A 22,548-nucleotide genomic window follows, 5' to 3' on the forward strand; every position below is an offset into this window, starting at 1 on the left:
GACCCCAGATATTACCCCACATCTTAAAGGCTCCTGTTAATGCCTCAGATGTTATATATTTATGTACTACCTATCTGATGAAAGCCTTGTCTCAGACTGCTTTCCCTTGACACATTAGTATCTCCCCGTGTTTTACAAGCCTGCTTCTTCCAGCTCATCAGCCCAGTGGCTCTTTTTTCATTTATGGGTTAAGAGTCTTAATAACCAACCCATTTCACCTGCTCAGACATGACAACCTTCACTCACAATTCAAGTTCACTGCTGTAATGTTTCAAGATTTTGCACAGAGACTCACATACTGAACAGAGAGATATTAGATCATCCTTCATAGTTAAAAAAATTCAAGTAGAATATCTACATAGAATTAAAGGTGCTTAAGGTAGCTATGAGACTTATACACAGCTCCAGATGATGCACTTAGTTGTGGGAAAATGTGTCCAGATATAACAAAGAAAGGTAAGGCACCTTCTCAATTGTTTAAACTAATGAAAATCTAATACCCTTTTTAAGGATATCAAAACAAAGTAAGAAAAGTCAAATCTATTCTGAAATATAGGGCTTAATCACTTTGTCTGGCCTGACAGTACCAATAGCTGGGCATGAGAAGTAACACAGATGTTTTAGCTTGCAGCCTCATCACAGACCATTTGCACTTCTTGCAAAGTGTAATAAGGCTATTTTTTCCCCTGGTTTGCACTGAATCACAGAGTTGTCCTGACAGCTTGAGCCTGTTGCATTATGCTGCTACTGTAGCCACAACTTTTCCCAGTTACTCCCACCTCTGATATAACCTTAAACACTTGTATTTAAGTTGTAGACACAGATGAATAGTTTAAATCAAGAAATGTAGTTCTACAAAGGCACAGAAAGCCTGCTATGCACTTGTTGCAGGCCTTTCCCAAATACACCAGATGGATTCTTTTCCTGAACACTTCTCTCCCATGCATCCCCATCCCCAGTTTGATGCCACAGTTCTCCTTTCAGAGTGGGATGTCTATACTAAAATAACTCCCTGAGAACACAGAGTGAAAAGCACTACCCCAAAGCAAAGAGCTCCTCTTAGACACTGAGCTGTGGCAGCACCTGCTAGCGGAGATAGCCCCGTGAGATCCCGATGCTTTCTCCTGACAACATTGCTGGCATCAGCATCTCACCCCACCTCCTGTGAGGCCCAGCAGAGCACCCAGGGGATGCAGGACAATCATGGACCTCTTTGGGCACCACTGCTTCCCCTTGCCCTGAGGAACATGCTCTTTTCACCTTCTGCATCTTCCGAGTCACCTGTGCCCCTGCTGAGCAAGCGACTTGGCAAGGCCTTGTGTCACATATCCTGCCTTTGTCAGGGAATCATCTCCCAGATCAAGATCCTCAATGTTTTCCCTGTTTGTAAACTTCCCTGGGAGCTGGGAAAGTAGCTGAGATTAAAAGCACCACATTATTGTTCCTTCACTCTGGCGTACTTTGGATATGATTTAAAGTTCTTGGTTTCATTTTACATGTATAAGCCACATCTGGGTTATTTGCTGGTATAGATCTACTTAAAGTTATGCTGGCAAGGAACACAGCACATCAATCTTACCTTGTATACGAGTCAGGTACCCAAAATTAACACAAAACCTGCCAGTTAAGTAGGACACTCCTCCTGTTTTGCATATTTTCAAGGTTACTCTCCCACATCGTACACACAGAGTTGATACAATTCCCTTCTGGTCTTTTAGTGTGCAGAGGAGAAGAGAATGAGACCTTATTCTAAACTTAAATATTGTAGGACAGAGGCTTTGCTAATTTATCTAGAGGGTTTGTGCCAAAAATCCTAAAGTTTGAGCTTGGTACATTGCTGCCCCAATTAAAATGGGAAGGCTCTTTCCAGTACTCTGCTCTTTAAGAGGTCTCAAGAACCACATCCTATTTGTCTTTCGGCACAGTGCCAGTGTAGGAAGTTCCACACAAATCAATCAGTTGTAAAAATATCATGCAGTTAACATAAACAAGGCAGTGCAGATTCCCTAAATGAGTTTGTCAAGTGTTCTGAACACATTTTTAGAGAGACATTCTGATGTGTTTTAGCACACCAGCACCCAGGGTGACTCTATCAAAAATTAAAAAGACTCTAGCTATACCAAATTTGTAACTCCATGTAAATGCAGACAGTAGTTAATTAAGTCACCTTTGACAATTTCATTACCCTTACAATCATTCTGAAGTGTATTCAGAACTTTGTGTGGAGCAAGTTTTCTATTGAAAATGAGACTCACACACATATAAGAAAATTAATTGCTTAAAATCAATATGTTCCAATTCTCAAGGGCTGTGGCATTAATTTTTCAGAAATACTTAGGTACTGAAAATCCATGACAGTATTTATGAACTTCAGAAGTTCAGGAATTTTGTACCAAACTTGTGGTGTTTTCTTCCCATAATTTCTCTGTTAAAAGGGTTTTTTAGATTATCTGGTGAGAGAACGGAAGCAATGTGACTAGATCATGCCAGGGGTGAATTACAAATAGCAATTGTAGCACAGAGTTTGTGAAGCACATCTCCTATAAAAGTTCTTCACTCAAACCATTTGGTGAATACTTATGCATGACAAATACATGCAGAGATCTCAGGGATGATTCACTTCTGACACGTGAATAAAGAAACAAGACTAAATTAATCTTGTTCCAGATTCACTTAATGAAATTAAACCCCGCCAAAGTACTTCAGTTTGATTTATAAAGCTTTTAAAGTAAAATGTTTTGGGAGACAGTTACCTGAGATATTACCTTATTCCTCCTTACAGTGCCACAGAGGAGGTAGATACTGCGTGGCTTCCTGGAACAGACTGACACTATATCTCTTAATTTACTAAAGGCATTTTCATGGATAGGTCCAGTAAAGGAGCATGCCTTTCCCCAGAAGGTCTGGGGGTTTGATGCCTGTTTACTTAACCTAATACTTATGTCAGAATAGAGAGCAAGAATTGAAATTTGTTTCTTCTGGAGTGTTTTTTCCATTTTTTTAATCTATGGAAGCCTTTCAAAATTATATATGTGAGTCTTGTCACTGGGAAAGGCAACTCAATGTCCTTGATAAATTAATATACAATTAAATGAATGCACAAATATTGCAGACTGACAAAAACTTACATTTTGGCACCCTTAAAGATGCAACAAGCTCATGTCTCAATTGCAATAGAAGTTGACAATAGATGAAACTACTGTGTAGGCTATTGAATCTGCACAAATAGTTCTTCTCACCAAAGACACACTAGTCTTTTATGCTATTCACAATAAACAAATTTCTTATCTGACCTGCAATCATGGGATTCTTACAGTAGTAAATATTATACTTGGCACACATTTGTGGGATGATGACTTGAAGTATTGTATTTACGGTTGGCAGCATTCCTTATAGCTGTATATTAGTCTCAGACATTTGTGACCTATACCTTTGAACAGCCTACTGAGGTAAAACAAAATAGAAAGAGAAAGGTCAATGGAAAATATCACTTTTCTAATGCTTTCTGAAAGAGAAGATGAAGTATCAAAATGGCTGAGGTGCCAGGTGAAAATTAATTTAGAGAGTTTATGTTAGATCACCCTGAAATAACACTCCAAGCCCTACAAAAGCACACCCAGATGAAAGATGTCTTCATATGTCTATCTTAAGGTCAATACCTCTGGGAACAAATTATAAGAAATTTTGCCAAGAGCTTATCCCTCAACAAACCATCTGAAATAGCCTATAAATAAAATATCTGTGAAGGGATTCACAGATATAGAGAAAAGATTGCTATAAGGGTGAAAGAAACAGTAATGGAAAAACAGCTGTTTCTTACAGCCAAAATTGAATCAGAAACCTGGAGCTTCCCCATATTCTGGTGACCTCTGGTAAAAAAACCAGCTCACATAACCCCAGGCTGTTTTTAAGATGAAGACCTGTGTCCAGGGTGATAGGTCACCTCAGGGCCCTGTCCACAGCTCCCTGCAGCCTCATCCCACTGGGACCAGGGGGAGAGGTGCCTTGGATGCCCTGCAGTCTGGTCAGGGGGATGTGATGGGACCTGGCTGGGCACCCCTGCCCTGCCACCCTGGGAGAGCCCCTGGTGCTTCAGCAACTGGAAACAGCTGGGCAGGTGCCTCAGGAACAGCCTCTGAGTGTGCCTGGCACTATCAGAGCCCTGCACATGGAAAGTTAGTCACCCAGACCCGGGCAGGACCATGCATTTTAAGCACCTTGGGAAAGTGTAGAAGTCATTAGTTCTCCATAGGACAGCAAAGTCTTATATTTGTGTCACTAATCACAAAAGCCATTTATAGCTATTTTAGGACTATGAGGCAATTAAAAATTTTTAAATATTATTTTCTCTCTACTCAGCCAGTTTATGCAGGAATGGGAAGTGCCCCCTCAACACTTTCATTATTATACCTAGTAGTTTTCCAGTCCTTTGAATTTAGGACATGTACAAGTTTTCATACCATTAAATCATTAAGTATCACTTAGTCTATGGCAATAACCTATAAGGCACCTTCATTTATATGCTGAAACACAGGAATACATTTAGCCAAGTTGTGACAATACCTTCTAAGTCTGCTTTAACGCTTCATCCATTTAATAGCAGTTAATTAATACAGAGCTATTAGAAACCATTATAGAAATAGCAAATTCTCTTCTTGTACCAATGAGAGAATGTCTAGTGAAGTCAGTGCATTTGGCCCTTATTACAAAGCAAATGTGATTTCTAAACAATATGTTTTCGTGCACTAATGAAAGATCTCTGAAATCAGTTTGAATGAGGGTGTCAGTACTAATCTAGTTGGGAAAAAAACCCCACAAATCTCATGCCATGCGACCAAACCCAAATAACTCACATTTTTAGAGACTCATGTTCACTTTAAGCTGTTTTTTGTACTTACTGCTTTATAGGTTCTCTTTTGTCCAGCATGTTTTCTGATTTGTTCTCCATTGGGCCCAGTTTCAACATGCATGGAATAGATAATGTCAAAGAAATCTTCTACGACGGCCACTCGCCGTAAAGACAGCTTCTCATCTACACCTACTCCATCCTGAAAAGGGAAAAAAAAAGAACAGAAAAAGTAAGGGAGACAAGATGAATAGACAAATTATGATAATCATGAGACACATTATTGTCCTTTTTTAGAAGGGAGTTAAAGACTCATTAATGTCTGAAGATCACCCACCATGCAAATAACAGACGCAGTATTGTAGGAAAGGTGTGTGATGAGAAGGATCACCCCTGCAAGCAGCCCATTTTGCCAAACCAGGGAATTTGGCTTCTTGATAGGAAGTGATCTTCCACTCCAGTATTTTAAAAAACAACACAAAAACTATCTGTGCTTCTTTCTCCAAATGCAGAAACATGTTTCAAAGGCAGAAGCTGTCTCAAACACATGGCACAAAAATGCATTATGTGGTTGTTAGCAAGGATGCAACAGCTCTGTTATTCTCTCACTCCCCAGTAAATCTGTGCTGAGTATTTCATAAAGATGTTTAATAAAAGGTTTTAATTCAAAGAGCTGATTGTAATTATGAATATGAAGGAAGTTGTAATAAACAATTTGCCCTTGCAAAAATTGCAAAGACATACTATATGAAGACATACTACATGAAGACATAGTACAATATTAGGAAAAGAAAGGGGTGTTTTAAATAGTTTCTACTTTTGCACACAGATGTCCAGTTGGAAGAAGTGGAAAAATGAGAACACCTAGCATGTGATTTTCAAAAGTGATAGTGTCAGGGTAGCTAAACACTTCTGAAAAGGAACAGTCCCCAACGTCTCTGAAATTAACCAGTGCAGTTCAGCTCCCGCCCTTTTAACAGAACCATCCACATTTTGGGGGATGTTTTGTTTGTTTTACAGCTGCCTATGGATTCAGTTCTAATGAAGGAGCAGGAACTTGTTTTTCCAGAATAGAGATCTATCAAGCAGGCTGCAGTTTTTAATACAACACCAGTATATGAAAAATAAAATAAGAAAGGCCAATTCACTTGTACTCCAACTCTGTATTCAAATTTAGATCTTTGGAGGCAGCAGTATAATCTAACATTCACTGTGTATTTTAAGCAATAACAGTGTTCCAAACTGAATGTATTTTATAATACCATTACTGCTCATTTAATTCATGCCACAACAAAACTGATTTACATAGGTACTTCTATGATAAAACACATGCAATTATGGATGCAGTGACCAAATATAGACAAAGATGAGAAATTAAAAGATAATAACTCTGTATGACTCCCACTTGCTGTTCCCCAGATCATAACTTCTTGCTAACCCACTCCACTAAGTTTGCTGTATGTGGACAAACGTGATTCATTTTTCTCACTCCCCTTATTTTAATTCCAGCCCACCTAAATTTTTCATATATTTCAAAGGAAGAACCCAAATAATCCCAACGGCTCCAAAGAACCTGCCAGGGTGATAGAGAGGAGCTCTGACACGTTCCTAGTAGCAATGGAGAAAATGTCAATGCCTTTAGAGTGTAACCTTCTAAATGTGCATTATCCCAAGTGACAGTGGGTTAGGAGGTGTTGATACTCTACCAGCCAGACAGGCTGTGCCCTGTCCTGCTCTAGTATGCCCAGCTTTCTTCAGAGACGTCCCTGCCCAAAGCTACAGGGTCTCTTCCATTGTGTTCTTTATCCCCAGGAGAGATGGACCTGGGCAGAACCTTGGCACATGTGCGATGAGAGAACAGTCATTTCTGATGGAAATGACTGTTGAGGATTAAGGGTGGAAGAACATGAGAAATTTGCAGGGCAATCTCCACCACAGGTTAAAGCCTCAGATCTGCTGGGAACAGTTGTTCTGACATAGCTGCGAAGCTCCCAGCCCACTATCAGCTGCTGATCACTAGCTCAAAAACTTTGTGGAGTTGGGACAGGTTTTGGTTTAAGCATCATTAAGAATTTGCTTGGCACTATCCACCACCATTGCCTACTCTTAAAAAAAACTTGCTTTAGAGATAGGACCAACATCAAATTCAGATCTGTGCAGCTTTAATCTTTAGGGGAATTCACATGTGAGCACTGTAGGGGGGCCCATCTTCAATCATTATTTTCTCACCACCCAAACAGCACAGTGGGATCCCTGATGATTTCAAACACTCTTATTATGACGACAGTGTTATCTCACACTGCTCTCCAAATACTCAGAAGTTTATAGTGTTGATTAACTGACAAAGATTTAATCTGTTTATTACTAATTAGCTTTATTTTATGAAATTTCCTACGAGGGAGCTCTCTTTTTTAATTAAAAAGAAATGCATTACAACAATATTAATTTAAAACCTGAGATGCCACCTCAGTAGAGCTGACACATGCAAACATTATGAATACATTTAAAGAAGAAGCTCGGAAATGAAGCTCAGTTTGCTGCTTTTGGTGGCCATAGTGTGCAGTGCTCTCTGTAATGGTCCTCCTGCGTCCCTCCCCAGACATGGATACCCAAAGGTTGGCAGGTATGAGCTGGGGGTGCTCTTGGAGGGGTATTTCTCCATGTAGCTGACTAAATCAATAAGCACTGATAGTACTTCTAAAAATACACAGAAGTAAAGTCTGCACAAATTGTCATGACTCCTAATTGAAGTACTAGAAAATGAATACAAACTTTCCAAACATTTTCAATCAAAAAGGGAAGCAAAGAAATGGCTTAAACAGAGTAGAAACTGCTTCAGGGAGTGTAATTAAATATCTACATGTGCAACTTTATCTAGGGGAGCCTGGACATGACTGAGTTGGCTTCATCCTGCTTGGTGCTGTCTGAGACAATGAGGTAGATCTTGATTCAGAACACCTGCAGTGCTGTAGGAGGTGCCAAGGTGCTGTGAGTGAACTGCTCAGCTCATCCAGCAACACACAGCATTGGGCAGTGCCATAAGCCTCAGCTGCAGAAGCAATACACCAGATGAGTGATTTGAATAGGGTAGCTACTTACTGACACTTTTGATGTGTCATCACTTTTGATGATGGAATTCCATGCTGACATTCCAATAGGTAAAGAGCTGGGAAATTCATAAAACCTCAAATCTCCATTTAAACCATGAAGTCTCTGAAGTGGACACAGTTGTATCAGGCTTTCCTGCCATTTGCCATTATACTACACTTTTATCATGAAATTGCTATTTTATAAAGACATTAACAAAGCAGCTCTGCTTTATAAGCTGACTTTGGATAAAAATTTTCACAGTGCCTAAGGGGACAGGTTTTTAGCTTCAACTCAGGCTAAAAAAAACCTGAATGAGAGAATGGATCATAATGCTATTCCCATGACTGAAAGGCTATGAAATGTCCACAAGGGACAGGACAAGTAACAGGCTTAAACCACAGAACAGGAGATTTACATCAGACATTTGGAAAAACTTACTATTGATGGGGATAGTCAAGCTCAGTAACAGTTTGCCTGGGGAGGCTGTGAGATGTATATCATAGGAGGATTTTGAGACCAGGTTAGGCAAAAATCTGTCAGGGATACTATGAGTAAATCCTGTCTTGCGTAGACTAGATATTAATTGAGTTTCTTCTTGATAATTCTAGGAAGCTTAAATGCCACTTTCAAAGTGAGTTGGGCAGTAACAACTCTAGAATAGCAAGGAGGATATTTATAAATCACTGAGGTATTTTTAGGACTTTTTTTCAGCACGGAAAGGGTCCAAGCCTCACTTTCAAAAATTACTTAGGAATGGAAGCCTCACTGAATGCTTTACTTCAAGCATTGAACTTAGACTCTCCAATCTTTCAGGCCATTTCATCCCTCTCCTTTCAGCCATCACTGAGGTATGCCATGCCCTGTCCTAAACCAGTTTTCTCAGATGCCTCTCTGGCCAGCAGTGTGACACACGCTGACAAACTACATTCATCCTTATAGCTACTGGAATGGTTTTAATCTCTATCAGTGAAATTTTACTCTTTGCATTACCGTTTTTCCTGTTTACTCTTGTTTTTATGTATATACAGAGATTTTCCTGTGTTCTTAGGATACAAATAAAGAAAAGTTTCCTTTCATTTTAAGCACTACAAATTCCATTTGTACTCTGAGATTAAAGTTGTTTCCTCAGGGTTTGGTTTTTTTTTGATATCTAGACAAAGAATAAGTTTCTGAACAGAAGTGAATTTTACAGAGAGTTGTGCACCTCCCAGAAAGTGATAAGGATCTCTATGAACCAGGATGGCTGGGGAGACAGGCAGTCTCTTTTATTGAGATTGAATCTACAGGACTTGAATCTACAGTAAAGAAAGGAAGAAAGTCTGCTAGTAAAGCAAATAGATAAAACTCTTAAGGCAGCAAAAATATCTATTAAATGAAAGGTTGTCATTTTTATAGCTACTTTGCAGAGGAGAAAATAATTTAATACAAGCCTTTAAAATTAATGCCACTGAAACAAGAGTGCTTGTAATTCCTTACTGCCCCGTCTCCTGTTGAAATTTCTAGGAGGAAATAGGTCTCATAAAACATCCTCTTGCTTTGTGAATGAATATAACTATCAGCATCTTGACAGTGTTTGAAAAATATTCCTATAAATGCATGATAGACAGAAATAGAAAATAAAAGGAAAGTCTTGGTTGGTAGTTTTATAGAAAATGTTCAGGTCTATAAAAACCTCTGTTGTAAAAGCATCAAAGCTGGAAGCACCTAAAAAACATTAGGAGTAGATGCAAATAACAATGCACCTAAATATTTCATTACATAATATGAATCTCGTATAAATCTAAGACTGCTTTGAATGCATAAATATGATGTGCAACATTTTTCTCACATAATCAGTTCAGACAGCAACAGAGTTAAAACTCATTTATGCCCCCACACCTCTGCTGACTCGTAGCACATTTTGAATTTCCCCTGGATGAGAAAAAAAGTCTTTTGCTGACTGAAACACCATACTCTGAATAAACAGAAAGTTTTGCTCATAGCCCTACACGTTGTTAGTTCATGCATAATGAGCTCTTGACATGATTGTATGTTGATGTTTTACTCCCTCAGGGTTCAAGATACGAAAATTTTGAACGGAAAGTGTTAGGAGGAAGCAATGGTAGTTGATGTATAACATGAATCCTACATATCTATCTGCAGAAATAATTCAAAACAAATTAACAAATTGAAAATCTCATTTTACATTATTTCTTTTATCTGCTCGTTCAGTAAAATATATTGATATTTAAAATAGGGATGAGCATTTCATAATGCCTCTTACTCCCATAGAAATGAACAAATTACTTTAATCAGTCCATGTATTTGAACTCCCAGGTTATGAGTACATCCATTTGAATATCTGACTCATTCCTGTCAGCACAGTGAAAATTCACAAAAGATAAAAAGTTACTAGTATTTGGTAGCTATTATTAAGTAGCCTAAAATAAATAAACTGATCATTTCTATCCATTTCCAAATGGATAGACAATAGCAAAAGGATATTTATTATTTTAAATTTACAGTTTCTGTTCGTCATTATATCATGTTTGAACAGCAAATCTCATTTTTTGCCAGCAGATGGAGACAGGAAAAATCAGAGTTATATTAAAACAGATACACCAAAACAATTTCCAGCTGACAAGTTCTCCCTTTAGAAAAAAACATACACTACAAGAACAAAAAAATAAGCTAGGACATGGCAGCAATGAGTCAAACTAATTGTAGATATAGATCATGAAAACAAAGAGAATAAAGTGAAGCAAAATGGCAAATTAATTTACCCTTTGAGATGAGAGACTAAAACTAAACAACAGACACAGAGTTATGGTGCATTATGAAAGCTGGAGGTGACAAAAAGTCCTCTTACTTGGCTTGATAGGTGCGTACAAAACAACCAATACACAAAATCAATACTGAGCAGAAGTCCCTTTCTCCTTTATCTCTTGAACTGTTCCAGATGATGGGAAAGCACTCTGTCCATAAACAGTGAGGGGTGAATGCTGAGTGCCATATAAGTCTAAAATATCCCACCCAAAAGGGCTATCCTACTGTTGTTTCAGGTGAGGCCATCATCTGGTGTGGATCACTAGCTCCATTAAATTAAGCTCTGTCAAGTAGAGGGAATGGGCTGTGAAACTCAACTTGCCAAATTGTGAAAGAAAGGTCTGTCACCTGTCTTTCCTTGCAGCATGGTAAAATAGGTCCAGAGATTATTTCACAATACCCAAAATATTGTCAAGGGTATTTTCAGAGGTTCCTTTGGCATGAATAGGATAATAACCTGGCCAGTGGTCACTGCAATAAATATGTCATGCTCTTTCCATATTGAAGGGCAAAAACTTTTCTTTCTCATCTCTCTTCAGAAGTGTATATGGATAGCAAGAGGCAGAAACTGATGCACAGGAAGTTCCACCTGAACATGAGAAGAACTCAACTCCTGCGCAGCAACCATGCAATGGGACAGATTGCCCAGAGAGGGTGTGGAGTCTCCCTCACTGGAGATACTCAAGAACTGTCTGGATAAAATCCTGCGCCATGTGCTTTAGGATGACCCTGCTTGAGCACAGAGGTTGAACCAGATGGCCACAGTATGGCATTGGTCAGGTCAGGTCCCTCCCAACCTGACCCATTCTGTGAAAGGCAAATATATCATCAGTGAGAGTGCAGAAAATAGTTGAACTAAAACATGGAGTGCATGTACTGACTTTTGAGTGTCCTACCAAAAACAAGCATGGACATGGGAAACAAGAGATAATTTCAAAAAGATGCCTGCACTCAGAGCCTTGAAGGAATGGCAGGAAACCCTGTGAGGAACACAGGACAGCCAGAGCTCTGATTGCAGTTCACTCTTCACAGTTAAGAACTGCTTCTTAACTGAGATCTGAATACCTTTTTCCCTCAGCACCTGATTATTTTTTCCTTTGATGTTTAAACATTTACACAATCCTTCTGAACAAAAGCAGGTCAGAAGCTGGGTCACACTTCACTGTTTGTGAAATTTGGTTAGCTGCAGGCTAACCAAACACCACGAGCTGGATCTCTATCAGCAAGCAGGTCACGACAGGAGCAGCACATCTGTGAGCAAAGCACATGATACCAAGGAGCATGTGCTACACCGTAAGCATTTCAGGATATCTCTAACCTGGACCTCTGCAATGGGCACAATTCTGGTCACAACCCAGTAGGTGCATGTCTATCAAATGCCAGTTTGCTTTCATTGAAAGGAATCTGTTTATATACTGAAAAAATATTACACTGTGAAATAAAGCCCAGCAAGCATGGTCAGGAGCCTTGTTCCAAAGACATGCATGTTTTCCAAACTAAAATGCCAATATAAATGCTGACACACCTTCCTTAATAAGGCAACAAGATAGGATTTTTCACACACACATATTGTGATGAACATTACACAAACTGATGAGAAAGATATGTAACTGTCTAGCTTAGGGACACACGTGGCCCTGGTGTGGCTCAGGAGATCAGAAAGAAGCTGAACAAACACTTATTCTAAAACAGATATTATTTGCCACATTAGTCCTTCTACAGGCCTCCCTCTCTAGCAAATTCCTGCCTACTTGGCCTGTTAAAACAACAGATGATGCTTCCATCATTATATGCAGTCTGATATCAGCTGGCTTTTTTTCTTTTTTCTTTTTTTGACAGAGAAAGCAAATTAATGCTCTATTCTGTCTACAAGAGTTTGTTGAGTTTGTGTATTTAGTACATGAAAAAGTAACCCAGGCACTATATGCATTATATTGAGTGAAATGTATGTGACAATTCCAATCAAACCAAAGCTAGAATTGGACAGAGAGAGAGAGAGGAAGAGCACATATAACACCTGCAGGTTGCATTTCAAATCTGAAAAATTATCATTTCTAGTAAGAATAATAAAAAAAATCTGCAGATTTTAAAGGAAAGCAATTTCTTGAATTTCATATTTTATTTACATGAACTTAACTATAATTTACTTGTGAATTCCTAATTTTGAAAAATAGTTTCAAAAAATTTCTGATCTTAGGAAGTTTCAAAGAAGTTTTTTTTCTGAAGCTTATATTTTAAAAGAGAAGCAATAAATATTTCTTTTTTTGATAACCAGATTGTATTATTTCCTGTTCCCTGAAGGATATTGTCCCTTTTCTAATGGGTTAACATTCTATTAGAAAGAATTTAGTTTTGACATTGAAGTTGATTTTTTTTGAAAATAGTCATGACAGGTCTGGAAATATCCAGCACACTTCACTTGCCCTCTTCAAAGTTTTAAGCAACTGAGAGCTGATAAACCTAGCTTGGACATCAAGGGTAACTGAACAGAGAGCCAAATCTAACTGAAGCCTTTTTGTTTAAGTTCACATTCATGACCAAAGTTTTAATGCAGGTATTCCTTCTTCATGACTCATTAAAGGATTCATGTATGTATAAGGACTTTCTACCAGAATTTTCTGTAATACTATGAATTCTAAGAAATTGTAGATTTTGAGCTAAAAAAGCTGTCAACATTTCAGTTCTACCATGAAATAAGATAAAAGTGTGTGAAAATTCATCCCATTAAAGTAACATTTTATTCTTTTACTGAAAGTAAAACTGACCAGAGAGGCAAGTATTAAGATAACTATAAGATTTCTCTTAAGACACTAAAAATATTTCAAAGACATTCTGAGGCTGGAGGTAATCTTTCTGTGTACAGATTCCTTCAGCTGCTGAAAAAACTGTAAACACACCATCAGACACAGTAAAAAAATTGAAGGATAACAACTCACTGAAGCACAAGTGTCCACGAAGTGTATGAATACTGAAATGACATTGTCTTTTTCATGTCTTTCTACTCTTCATGCATTTTGTCTGATAATTATATCTGCCAAGCTGTAAACAGTTGCTCCAGGACTTTTCCAGCAAAGACTGCAATGCCAAGCTAAATGCTTGGCAGGGGAGCTGCCTTTTCAATCTCACATCTAATCTGGAAGGGTCAGCTACTTCTGGTGAGTGTTTTAAAGGGAAGGGACTTCAGCTCCCCACTCCAACAGCTCAGCACACTGTACAGCAATTTCCATGAAACTTTATTTTCAAAAGTTAGTAGCAATTATAATATATACAAAATTTAGTTTTCCTTTAGTCTCAAGATAGATAGTTCTTTGTATCTGCTGAGCATGAAAAGATTTGCTTTTCCTGAATAAGAATACAAGGATAAAACAACTAATTCTCCTCAAAATTTTTTTGACTCTAGGGGATTTTAAAATGAATGGGTGTGAATCCTAGTGTGGGCCTGCTTAGTATGTTCAGGGTTTTTTCCTAAATTATAAAATCAGATGTTGTCATCAGCTCAGAAAAAAGAAATGGGCAAGCTACTAATTAAACGTTACCTCTTAACATTCCTGTCATGCTCCAAAAATGAACAATCTTCCAATTATAATTTAAAGTGTGCTATACTTTACAGGTATTCAAGCACTAGGGGAATGCAGTGTAGATCTATAATGCCACCTTTTTTCAGACTGATGAAATGCAACTACTGTACACCAAAAGTAACCTAACACTAAAGTGAAGTTTAAATAATAAGAACTCATTACCCCAAAGTGCTGCCTGTGAAATTATATATATTAAATATAAATTTTTTAAAATTATATTCCAAATACTCATAAGCCTCTGATGTAAGGGTGTTGGCAGAGGGAGCTTTTTTAATACATAATGTGAAATGCAAGTGCCAAGTGTTACATACTGCAGTGATGTGCCAAAAGCATACCACACCACAGACCAACCCTGCATAGTGACAAAACATCTTAAAAAAAAAAAAAAAACTTCAAAATTCAAGTTAATTGATACAATATTTCAAAACTCAGGGAAAGAGGATGAATCAGAGGACTGCTGATGGGATTTAGTGGTTTTGTGTCTAGGTCTCTGGCTGCAACTCTAGCAAGGGCTTTTGTCCCTGAAGTTGCTTCCTCCTTTTACCTGCTGCCTATGGCAAGGAACAGCCTTGGGGTGGCAGGGAGATGAAACATGTGACCTTATCTTTCCATCCATGTTTCTGCAACAGCTGTTCCCTTGCCTATACAAAATGAGTTCATGGTCTCAGCACAGCTCCCAGAGGACAGCTGTCTCCATCACCAAAACCACTGCTACAACAGCCCATCAGGTGCCATTAATTGGTAACCTCATTAACGTCATCAGTAAAGACACTGGGGATCAGATTTTAAGCTGCAGTGGTCCTGCACAGGCAGCTTAAGGAAACATCAGTGGCTTTGCACCACCCATGCATAGCCTAAGCACTGGCTCAGCAGCCTCACTTGCAAGGCCAAGTGCAGAATAATGACAACTGTCCCCAGCTCCAGTGGCAGAGGGGACAGGAGTCTCCAGGGCACCCATGTTCTGCATGTGGCCTGGTTCTCTGACCACATTACCAACTTACTCCCACACTGGAAAAAAGCTGCTTGTTGCAGGGAGCAAAGAGGTGCTTCCCAGACTAAACACTCCCAGAGCAAAAAAATTAACAGCCTCTAATGGAGATCCCTCTAGATTTCTGCAAGGACAAATGAGCAGATTATGAAGGGGTTCTCTGTAATTACACAGGTAATGTTACCTGGCCAGGGACAGAGGCCACTGGGGACTCAGGGTCATATCAGCACAATCAGAATGCAGGGTCACTGACTTCAGCCTTCATGGGCTCTCAACAGCAGCACAGTGCCAGCCCTGATGATGTACAAACATCAGCAAAGTAGGAACTGTAGGGGTTAGGGTCTGTTCTCAGATGTAACAGCACAGTAACCAGAAAAACCAGGCAAAACATTGTTACAAAATCTCTCTACCAGGTTTGAAACAAAATATATCATGACAGAAATTGGCAATAAGTTTTTGGCGCAGCCAGCAATGCCATGAGCCAAGTATCTAACCATGTTCTTCAGGAAGATTCTTCATGGAAGGGTATAAAAGTTTTCCTTCCAAAAAGACATGAAAAAACCAAAAGTTTTTTCATTCTCCCTCAGACCTGAGGGAAAGCTTGTACCCTCAAAAGTATAATCAAATTAAATTAATTGGTAAATAATGAATATTCCTTTTTTTTTTGTTTTGCTAATATTTGTATGTGTGTGCACACAGATCAGGCTTTATGAAATTAGCTCAGCAGGCCTATGTGGGGCTCTTCAATAACTTATTTGTTGAGATTTTCTTTAATTGAATTACATTTCCCCAATTCTATCACTTTTTTCACTCCTGCAACACTTTTCTCTCCTGTTCAACCTAGGCAAGAACAAGTGCCAGATGCAAAAATCTTGTGTTTCTGTGAGGAAGCACTGTTGCAGATAGTCAGATTATTTACACCACTTTTTTTCCTTTACTTCTTCTTCCCTTCCTCAACCATAAACAAAGTCTACAGCATGAAGAGGCCAATCCTTGCCAGCAGAACCAAGTTTTGAAAAACACTGCTCCACCATATGTTCAGTCCTGACCAGCGTGATAGTTCGGAAGCTGACATCTGCAGATGGGGAGTTCATACCACCACTCAGCACAAACATGCTGCTACTGTACACTGAAGTCAATACTAGCCAGACTTTGCTTAGGAGAAATTTTCAACACTGATCTACAGTTTCACCTTGCCAACTAATTTTTGTTACACTGATGTAAATGAAGTAGATATAAAAAGAATCTCAGAGAAAAAATGGTGGTGCTGATTGAAAAATGGAGTCCCTGTGAATCCTTTTGATGATCTCCTTTAGAAGTAAAACTCTTCTGTATCAGATATTGCATTGAAGCTGTTGGTGTAATAGAAAACACTTGCTAATGTTACATATGATGGACCTTCAGGCAAGGCCACTAAACTCTATTGGGCCTGTAGGGTCATGCGCTGCAAGGATACAATGTCCTCAAACAGTCCCCTGAACTTCTCAGAAGACCCAGTTAACTCAGTTTTTCTCTGAACAAGATATATCAGCCTTGCAATAAGCACTGCATGAACCAAAGTCTTTCTTGCCTTTTCTGATGCCCTTCTTAAAACAGCAAGAATACTCTTGCTTAAATGTTTGTGGGAGTGGCATTGGTACTTCTACAGAAGCACTAAGATAAAATGCATTTTCCCTGCTACTTTTACTTTTTCTCCCCCTTGCTCCTCTCTCATTCCATCTGCAGCTCCTCATGCAGCCCAAACACTTTTTCCAGGGCTTAAGCAGATCTATGGCTAGCAATTTCCACAGGGACTGTGTGCATGTTCTCTCAGGCATGCCCAGGCACCAACACTCATCAGAGGGCTGGAAATCAAAATCTGTGTCAGTTGTGCCACTGGCAGTGAAATTCCACGAGTGCACGTTTGTTGTGTCCCTCATTCAGGCCTTTACTGTATAGCAGTGCCCTTCTTCAAAAGGCTGTCTCTAAAGCCTCTGGGTGAATTTCCTTTAAAATTCTACAGTCTCATCTTATATGCACATCTACCATTGATTATTAAATGGGAGAGTAGATGGAATCATTTTCCTTTATTATGTTGCTCTGAAACTGAAATGGACAATGTCTGGACTGTAAATTCATAGTAGAAAGAGCTTAGATGTTCAGTTATATGAATTGCACTCAGAACTTTTCCTGCATCAAATTTGGAGCATGCCTGAGCAGCAAACAGTTCAAAACAATGGTAACTACAACACTGACTTTTCAAATTCTCTTATAAATAGAGTAAATTTAGAGCTGAGTAAATTCAGCTTCCTAATTTTTATAGATATTAGCTACCTAATTTCTTTTTAGTGTAGATAAGAGATACCTCTCTCATCCCACTTCTGATCACTAATGATGCTGCTCATCACCCTAATTATTTTTCTAAAAAAATTAAGGGAACAGCCAAATAATGAAGGGGACCATTATTAGCCCAACCATACTGCAAGAACTGGTGTTTTGGATAAGTGGGTAACCAGATTTGCCCAACATCTGATGTAAAATGAAAGACAGGCAATCAGAGTATTTGCAAGTTGATGACTCCCTATTATTAAGATGCTTGCAAGTCTCTGCCTTAATCCAGGCATGCCCATGAATTCACTACCATACACTAAGCTTTGTATGCAAATATATATGATATTATATGAGATATATTATAAGATATTATATATAATATTAATATACATATAGTACAGTTGATGAAAGAAAAGAAAATATGCAGATGAAACAACCTGCTCGGTCTAATAAAAATCATGCTTATTTTGTCATACCTACAATGGGTAATATGCAAACTATGCAAAGCTTTGTAATTAATAGTACAATTCTGTGCTCAAAACATGAACCAAACACTCTATTAACAATTCTCTGTGAGCATGTATCCTTACTTAAACTTTCTCTCTTTATATAAAAAAAAGTTTAGTTCCTCAATTGTTTATAAGAACATGAAGAAGAGTTGAAAAACAGGCTTAAAATTCAATTATGTTTAAACACAGTATAATGATTACATTATTCATGAAGTTCAGAAGAATTTGATAATCTGTCTCCCAATATCTTAAACTACTGTGCTCAAACTGTATCAAAACTGTAATTCACCAGTATTACGTGACCTGTGCATTTTCTCACTTGCTGTATATGTTGGCTGTATTATGTTAATGGAACACAGCACTTGGATGCCTTCAGTACTGACAATAAAGTTCTCTTCCTCTCATGACATTCACATGATGTGTACAACTTGACTGATGGATGTGCCAACCAACCCAGAGCTAGTTGTAATTGACAGTTTAGCTTGAATTTGTCATATGGGATCTCTTGAGGTGGAAAGTACTATAGAAAATTAGGGACAGATGAAAGAAAAATAAAATGGGCATTTAGTCTATCCCTGACAGAAAAAGGACTGTCTTCTGTTGCTCACAATGTAATTTTTTGTCTTGTCATAAATCACTCATCTCTTCTAGGTTTCATCTGAGACACTATTTTACAGACTAATAGGGGTAAATATAGAAACTTTGGCCTGTGCCAAGAGCCTGCCACAAAAGCTTTGCAGACTGCTGTGCTGCTGTTTCTTAGTTATGCTCACTTGGAGAACAGGCATGACACTAACCCTCTCCAGGACTCACAGGAGAATAAAGTTCCTCTGTCATGCTAGATCATATCTGCTAAGAAGGAGTTAGCAAGGGCCTCTTGGTGGCAGTGAGAAATAGGTGATCACCTCCCTAAGGCTTTGTCATGTCACTGCCTTGTTTCCAGCTTATCTCCCAATTCCAGGAGCCCAATTTCATCTCCTACCAAAAATAGCTTCCCTTGCAAGGAGTTCAGCACATTCTTTCTTCACAAATAATAGCATAATTTAAAATCCCATTGAAGAATCACAGAATCTTCTGAGTTAGAAGGCACCCACAAGGATTATCAAGTTCAACTGTAAAGTGAATGGCCTCTACAGGGATCACAACCCTTAAAATATTAACAGCATGGTCTAACCATTTTAGCTAATCTCAGGGTAACACTGATTTTAATAAACTGTAGCTCAATCTTTCAAATTGTCCTATTCTCTCCAAAATGATGCTTTGCCTGCAAAGGACTAGGGGCAAACCATCATCATTTTCATTCCTCAGCAAATGCAGAGATCACAGTTTCACATACACATCAGAGATGGCTACAGTTATAAAGCTTCAAATTTATCTCATAAGGAAAGCCAACATCTGCTTTCATCTTGCTGACAACATGAGCAGCAATGTTTTTATTCTGCTGAACAAAATATTAACAAGGACTGAATTTTCAAATGCATATTTTGTTCCTTTATGTATTGATTCAACATTAAACTGCTTCTTCTGATATACTGCTATACCTACAAAAAGCAATTTGGTTATCTCAAACTTTGACCATTTCTTTATGTCAGGTTTGAGTCTTCCTGGACTACATTTCCCAAGACACACTGCAGGAGATCACACGTTTTGTGAAACAATTAGTAAAGCCAAGGCTGCTAGTGTAGTAGAAATTCTTGCATCACGTGTCTCTCTTTGTAAATATATTACACCCACTCATTTGCCTGCACTTTATAAGAGTCACTCACTCCAAAACCACTGAAAAGGCTTTGATGCACTTGCACCATCAGAGTCAGCTATGAGGACTGAGTGTGTACTTCATCTACATAATTTAAGCGTTGCCTGCTCTAAGAAAAATATGTGATTACTTTATTGACAAACCACATTGGCTACCCAAACCACATACAAGGCCAGTTGTAAGTAAACTCTAAATTCAAAATTGTATGTCTACAACTGCCAAACCAGCATGGATCACCAAGAAGATTTTTAAAAGACCATACAGGCAAGCCCTGTTCTGTTCTGTGCAAATAGCCTATTACAGTACTGGATTTTGTGTGTTACAGCCTTTAAAAGGAAATGACACAGTAATTTCCTGCCAAATCAAATCATTTCTAGCATAACTTTTCATTGGGGGTATTCTGCATGTATCCTGAAATTTGCTTTCTGGGGAGACAACAGACACAGCTGCACATCTGGTAAATATGTGTGCTTGGTTTTCATGTAGGGATATACATGAAATTAAATTCAATTTGATTCAAGTATTATACTGCCATGGCAAGCTGCTAAATGTAGCCTAGGAAAAATGAACAGACCCTTGAGGTAGCTGTCACCAGCTGATACAATGAGTTTAGGTTGGGGTTTCATTCTGTATCTGGGGTTTTATCCCATCCATCTATTCCCTACTACTGCCCTTTTTCCATCTTGTTCAGTCATTTTTAACAGTAACCTGCCATCTGAGAGTACTTCACAACACAATGCCATCATTACACTCTCCTCCAGGGGTCAGGAATATTTTTCACTTAATTTTTTTTTTTTTTTGGACAAATACATTTTAGGATTTCTGATGATACCACAAAAATAATCTTTTTGTATTTCACTCAGATTTTGGATGTTGATGTAAAAAGCATTGATCCATTTCATTTTTTCCTACTAGATTTTCTGCTCAGATGCTCCTTTTTTTCCTCCCCCCCTTTTTTTTTGTCTCCTTGTTTCTGCTTATAGTTTATAGACATTCCTTCTCCATCCAGTGTATGTTTCAGCCTGTATATTCACTGAAATTTTTCTTAAATCAATTAAGACAACACTGTCCAGGTGAGCACCCTATTGTTTGCTTTCATCCTTCCCAGAATTGTTATACAGGGCATCATGAGTTACAGAGACAGAATCATAGAACCACAGAGTGGTTTGTGTTGGAAGGGACCTTAAAGACATTCTAGTTCCAATCCCCCTTCCATGGATGGGGATACATTCTACCATATCAAGTTGCTCAAAGCCTCATACAACCTGGCCTGACCACTTCTGGGAACAGGACGCTCACACTGCCCTGGGCAATCTGTTCCAGTGACTCATCACCATCATTGTAAAAAATCTCTTCCTTCTGTCCAATCTAAATCTGCCCTTTTTCAGTTTAAAAAGATTGCCCTTTGTTCTGTCACAACAGACCTGGGGAAAAGTCGCTGTCCATCTTTCTTGTAAGTGCCCTTCAAGTACTGAAAGGCCACAATAAACTCTCCCTGGAGTTTTGTTTTCTCCAGACTGAACAATGCCAATTCTCTCAGCCTGTCTTTGTAGGAGAGGTGCAACAGCCCCCAAATTACCTTCATGTCCCTCATCTGGACCCACTCCAACAGATCCATGTCTTTTCTGTGCTGTGGATTGCAGTCTTGGACACAGCCCTTCAGGTGGGGTCTCATGAGAGCAGAGCAGAGGGATGGAGTCACCTCCCTCAACCTGCTGATGACTGTGACCAACTCAACTGACGTTATATCAATTCTCTGAATGAATCCTTGTGAGTTATTGATGCTGTAGTTACTGTAGAAATTTATTTTGCTTTTTTGGTCCCACAGAAGTCAATCTATTACTATTAAGAGGCCAAAAACATAATGGCATTGAAGTTGCTTTCACATTTGGTTCTCCTGTGCTGCTGTGTTGCAGCAGAAGGAATGTCTCCCAGTGAGATGGGACCAACAGGGTCTTCAGCAAGTTTACCAGAATGCTCTCCTTCTCCAGATCTTGCTGTATGGTGCAGCATACTCACACAGCTTTTTTCAGGTTAGCTTTTACAATCTGGTTTGTAAACTTCTGAAACTGAAGCTTCTAGACTCCCCTATTATGAGGCCAAGTTTTATAAAATGTAAGATGTATTCAGTGTTCCTATTTCTATAATTAAATTTGTCTGGTTTTGTTATTTTGAGCACCTTCTGAATTTTTTTCAAAGAGCTTACTAGGCATTATGTTGAAAGGATTCTGCTCAAATTATATCCTTCATTCTCTCACTTTGTTTTAAGGATAATTACTTAACTGATATTTGGATTAATGAAATAGGGTATGGAAAATCACTAAATTGCCCTGAAAATTTTATTTTAAAAAACCCTGCTTTTTTATTTCCTGGTTTTTAAGTCTACAGGGTCCACTTGGGAAATTTGCAGAGTTTAAAGTGGAAGTTCTCAAACATGAGCCTGCAAGACCATTTATTAATTAATAAATCCACAGTCTCTAGAACCACACTAACTACCCACACTTTAAAAACTCATCAATCAAAGCGCTGATAATGAAATATCCATGGTCTTGAGAGATTTTGAGAACTGACAAGGAGTTGTTGCTAAGACAATCTTTTCTATAAAGCTGTGGGGATTGCTAAAGGATTTTTGTATGAGGGAGTTTTTAACACAAAAGTAGAATTTT

At 38.6% G+C, this 22,548-nt stretch overlaps 1 protein-coding gene across 2 annotated transcripts in view; it reads right to left on the reverse strand.

Annotated features, from left to right (window-relative positions):
• NOL4 (nucleolar protein 4) overlaps positions 1–22,548 on the reverse strand; it is a 186,519-nt gene that overhangs the window by 146,573 nt on the left and 17,398 nt on the right. For both annotated transcript variants that reach the window (XM_058808766.1, XM_058808774.1), the window contains exon 2: positions 4,899–5,048. In XM_058808766.1, the coding sequence (XP_058664749.1) occupies positions 4,899–5,048 (150 nt within the window). The remainder of the gene's footprint in view (positions 1–4,898; positions 5,049–22,548) is intronic.

The sequence above is a fragment of the Ammospiza caudacuta genome, chromosome 1 (assembly GCF_027887145.1).
Source record: "Ammospiza caudacuta isolate bAmmCau1 chromosome 1, bAmmCau1.pri, whole genome shotgun sequence".
NCBI lineage: Eukaryota > Metazoa > Chordata > Aves > Passeriformes > Passerellidae > Ammospiza > Ammospiza caudacuta.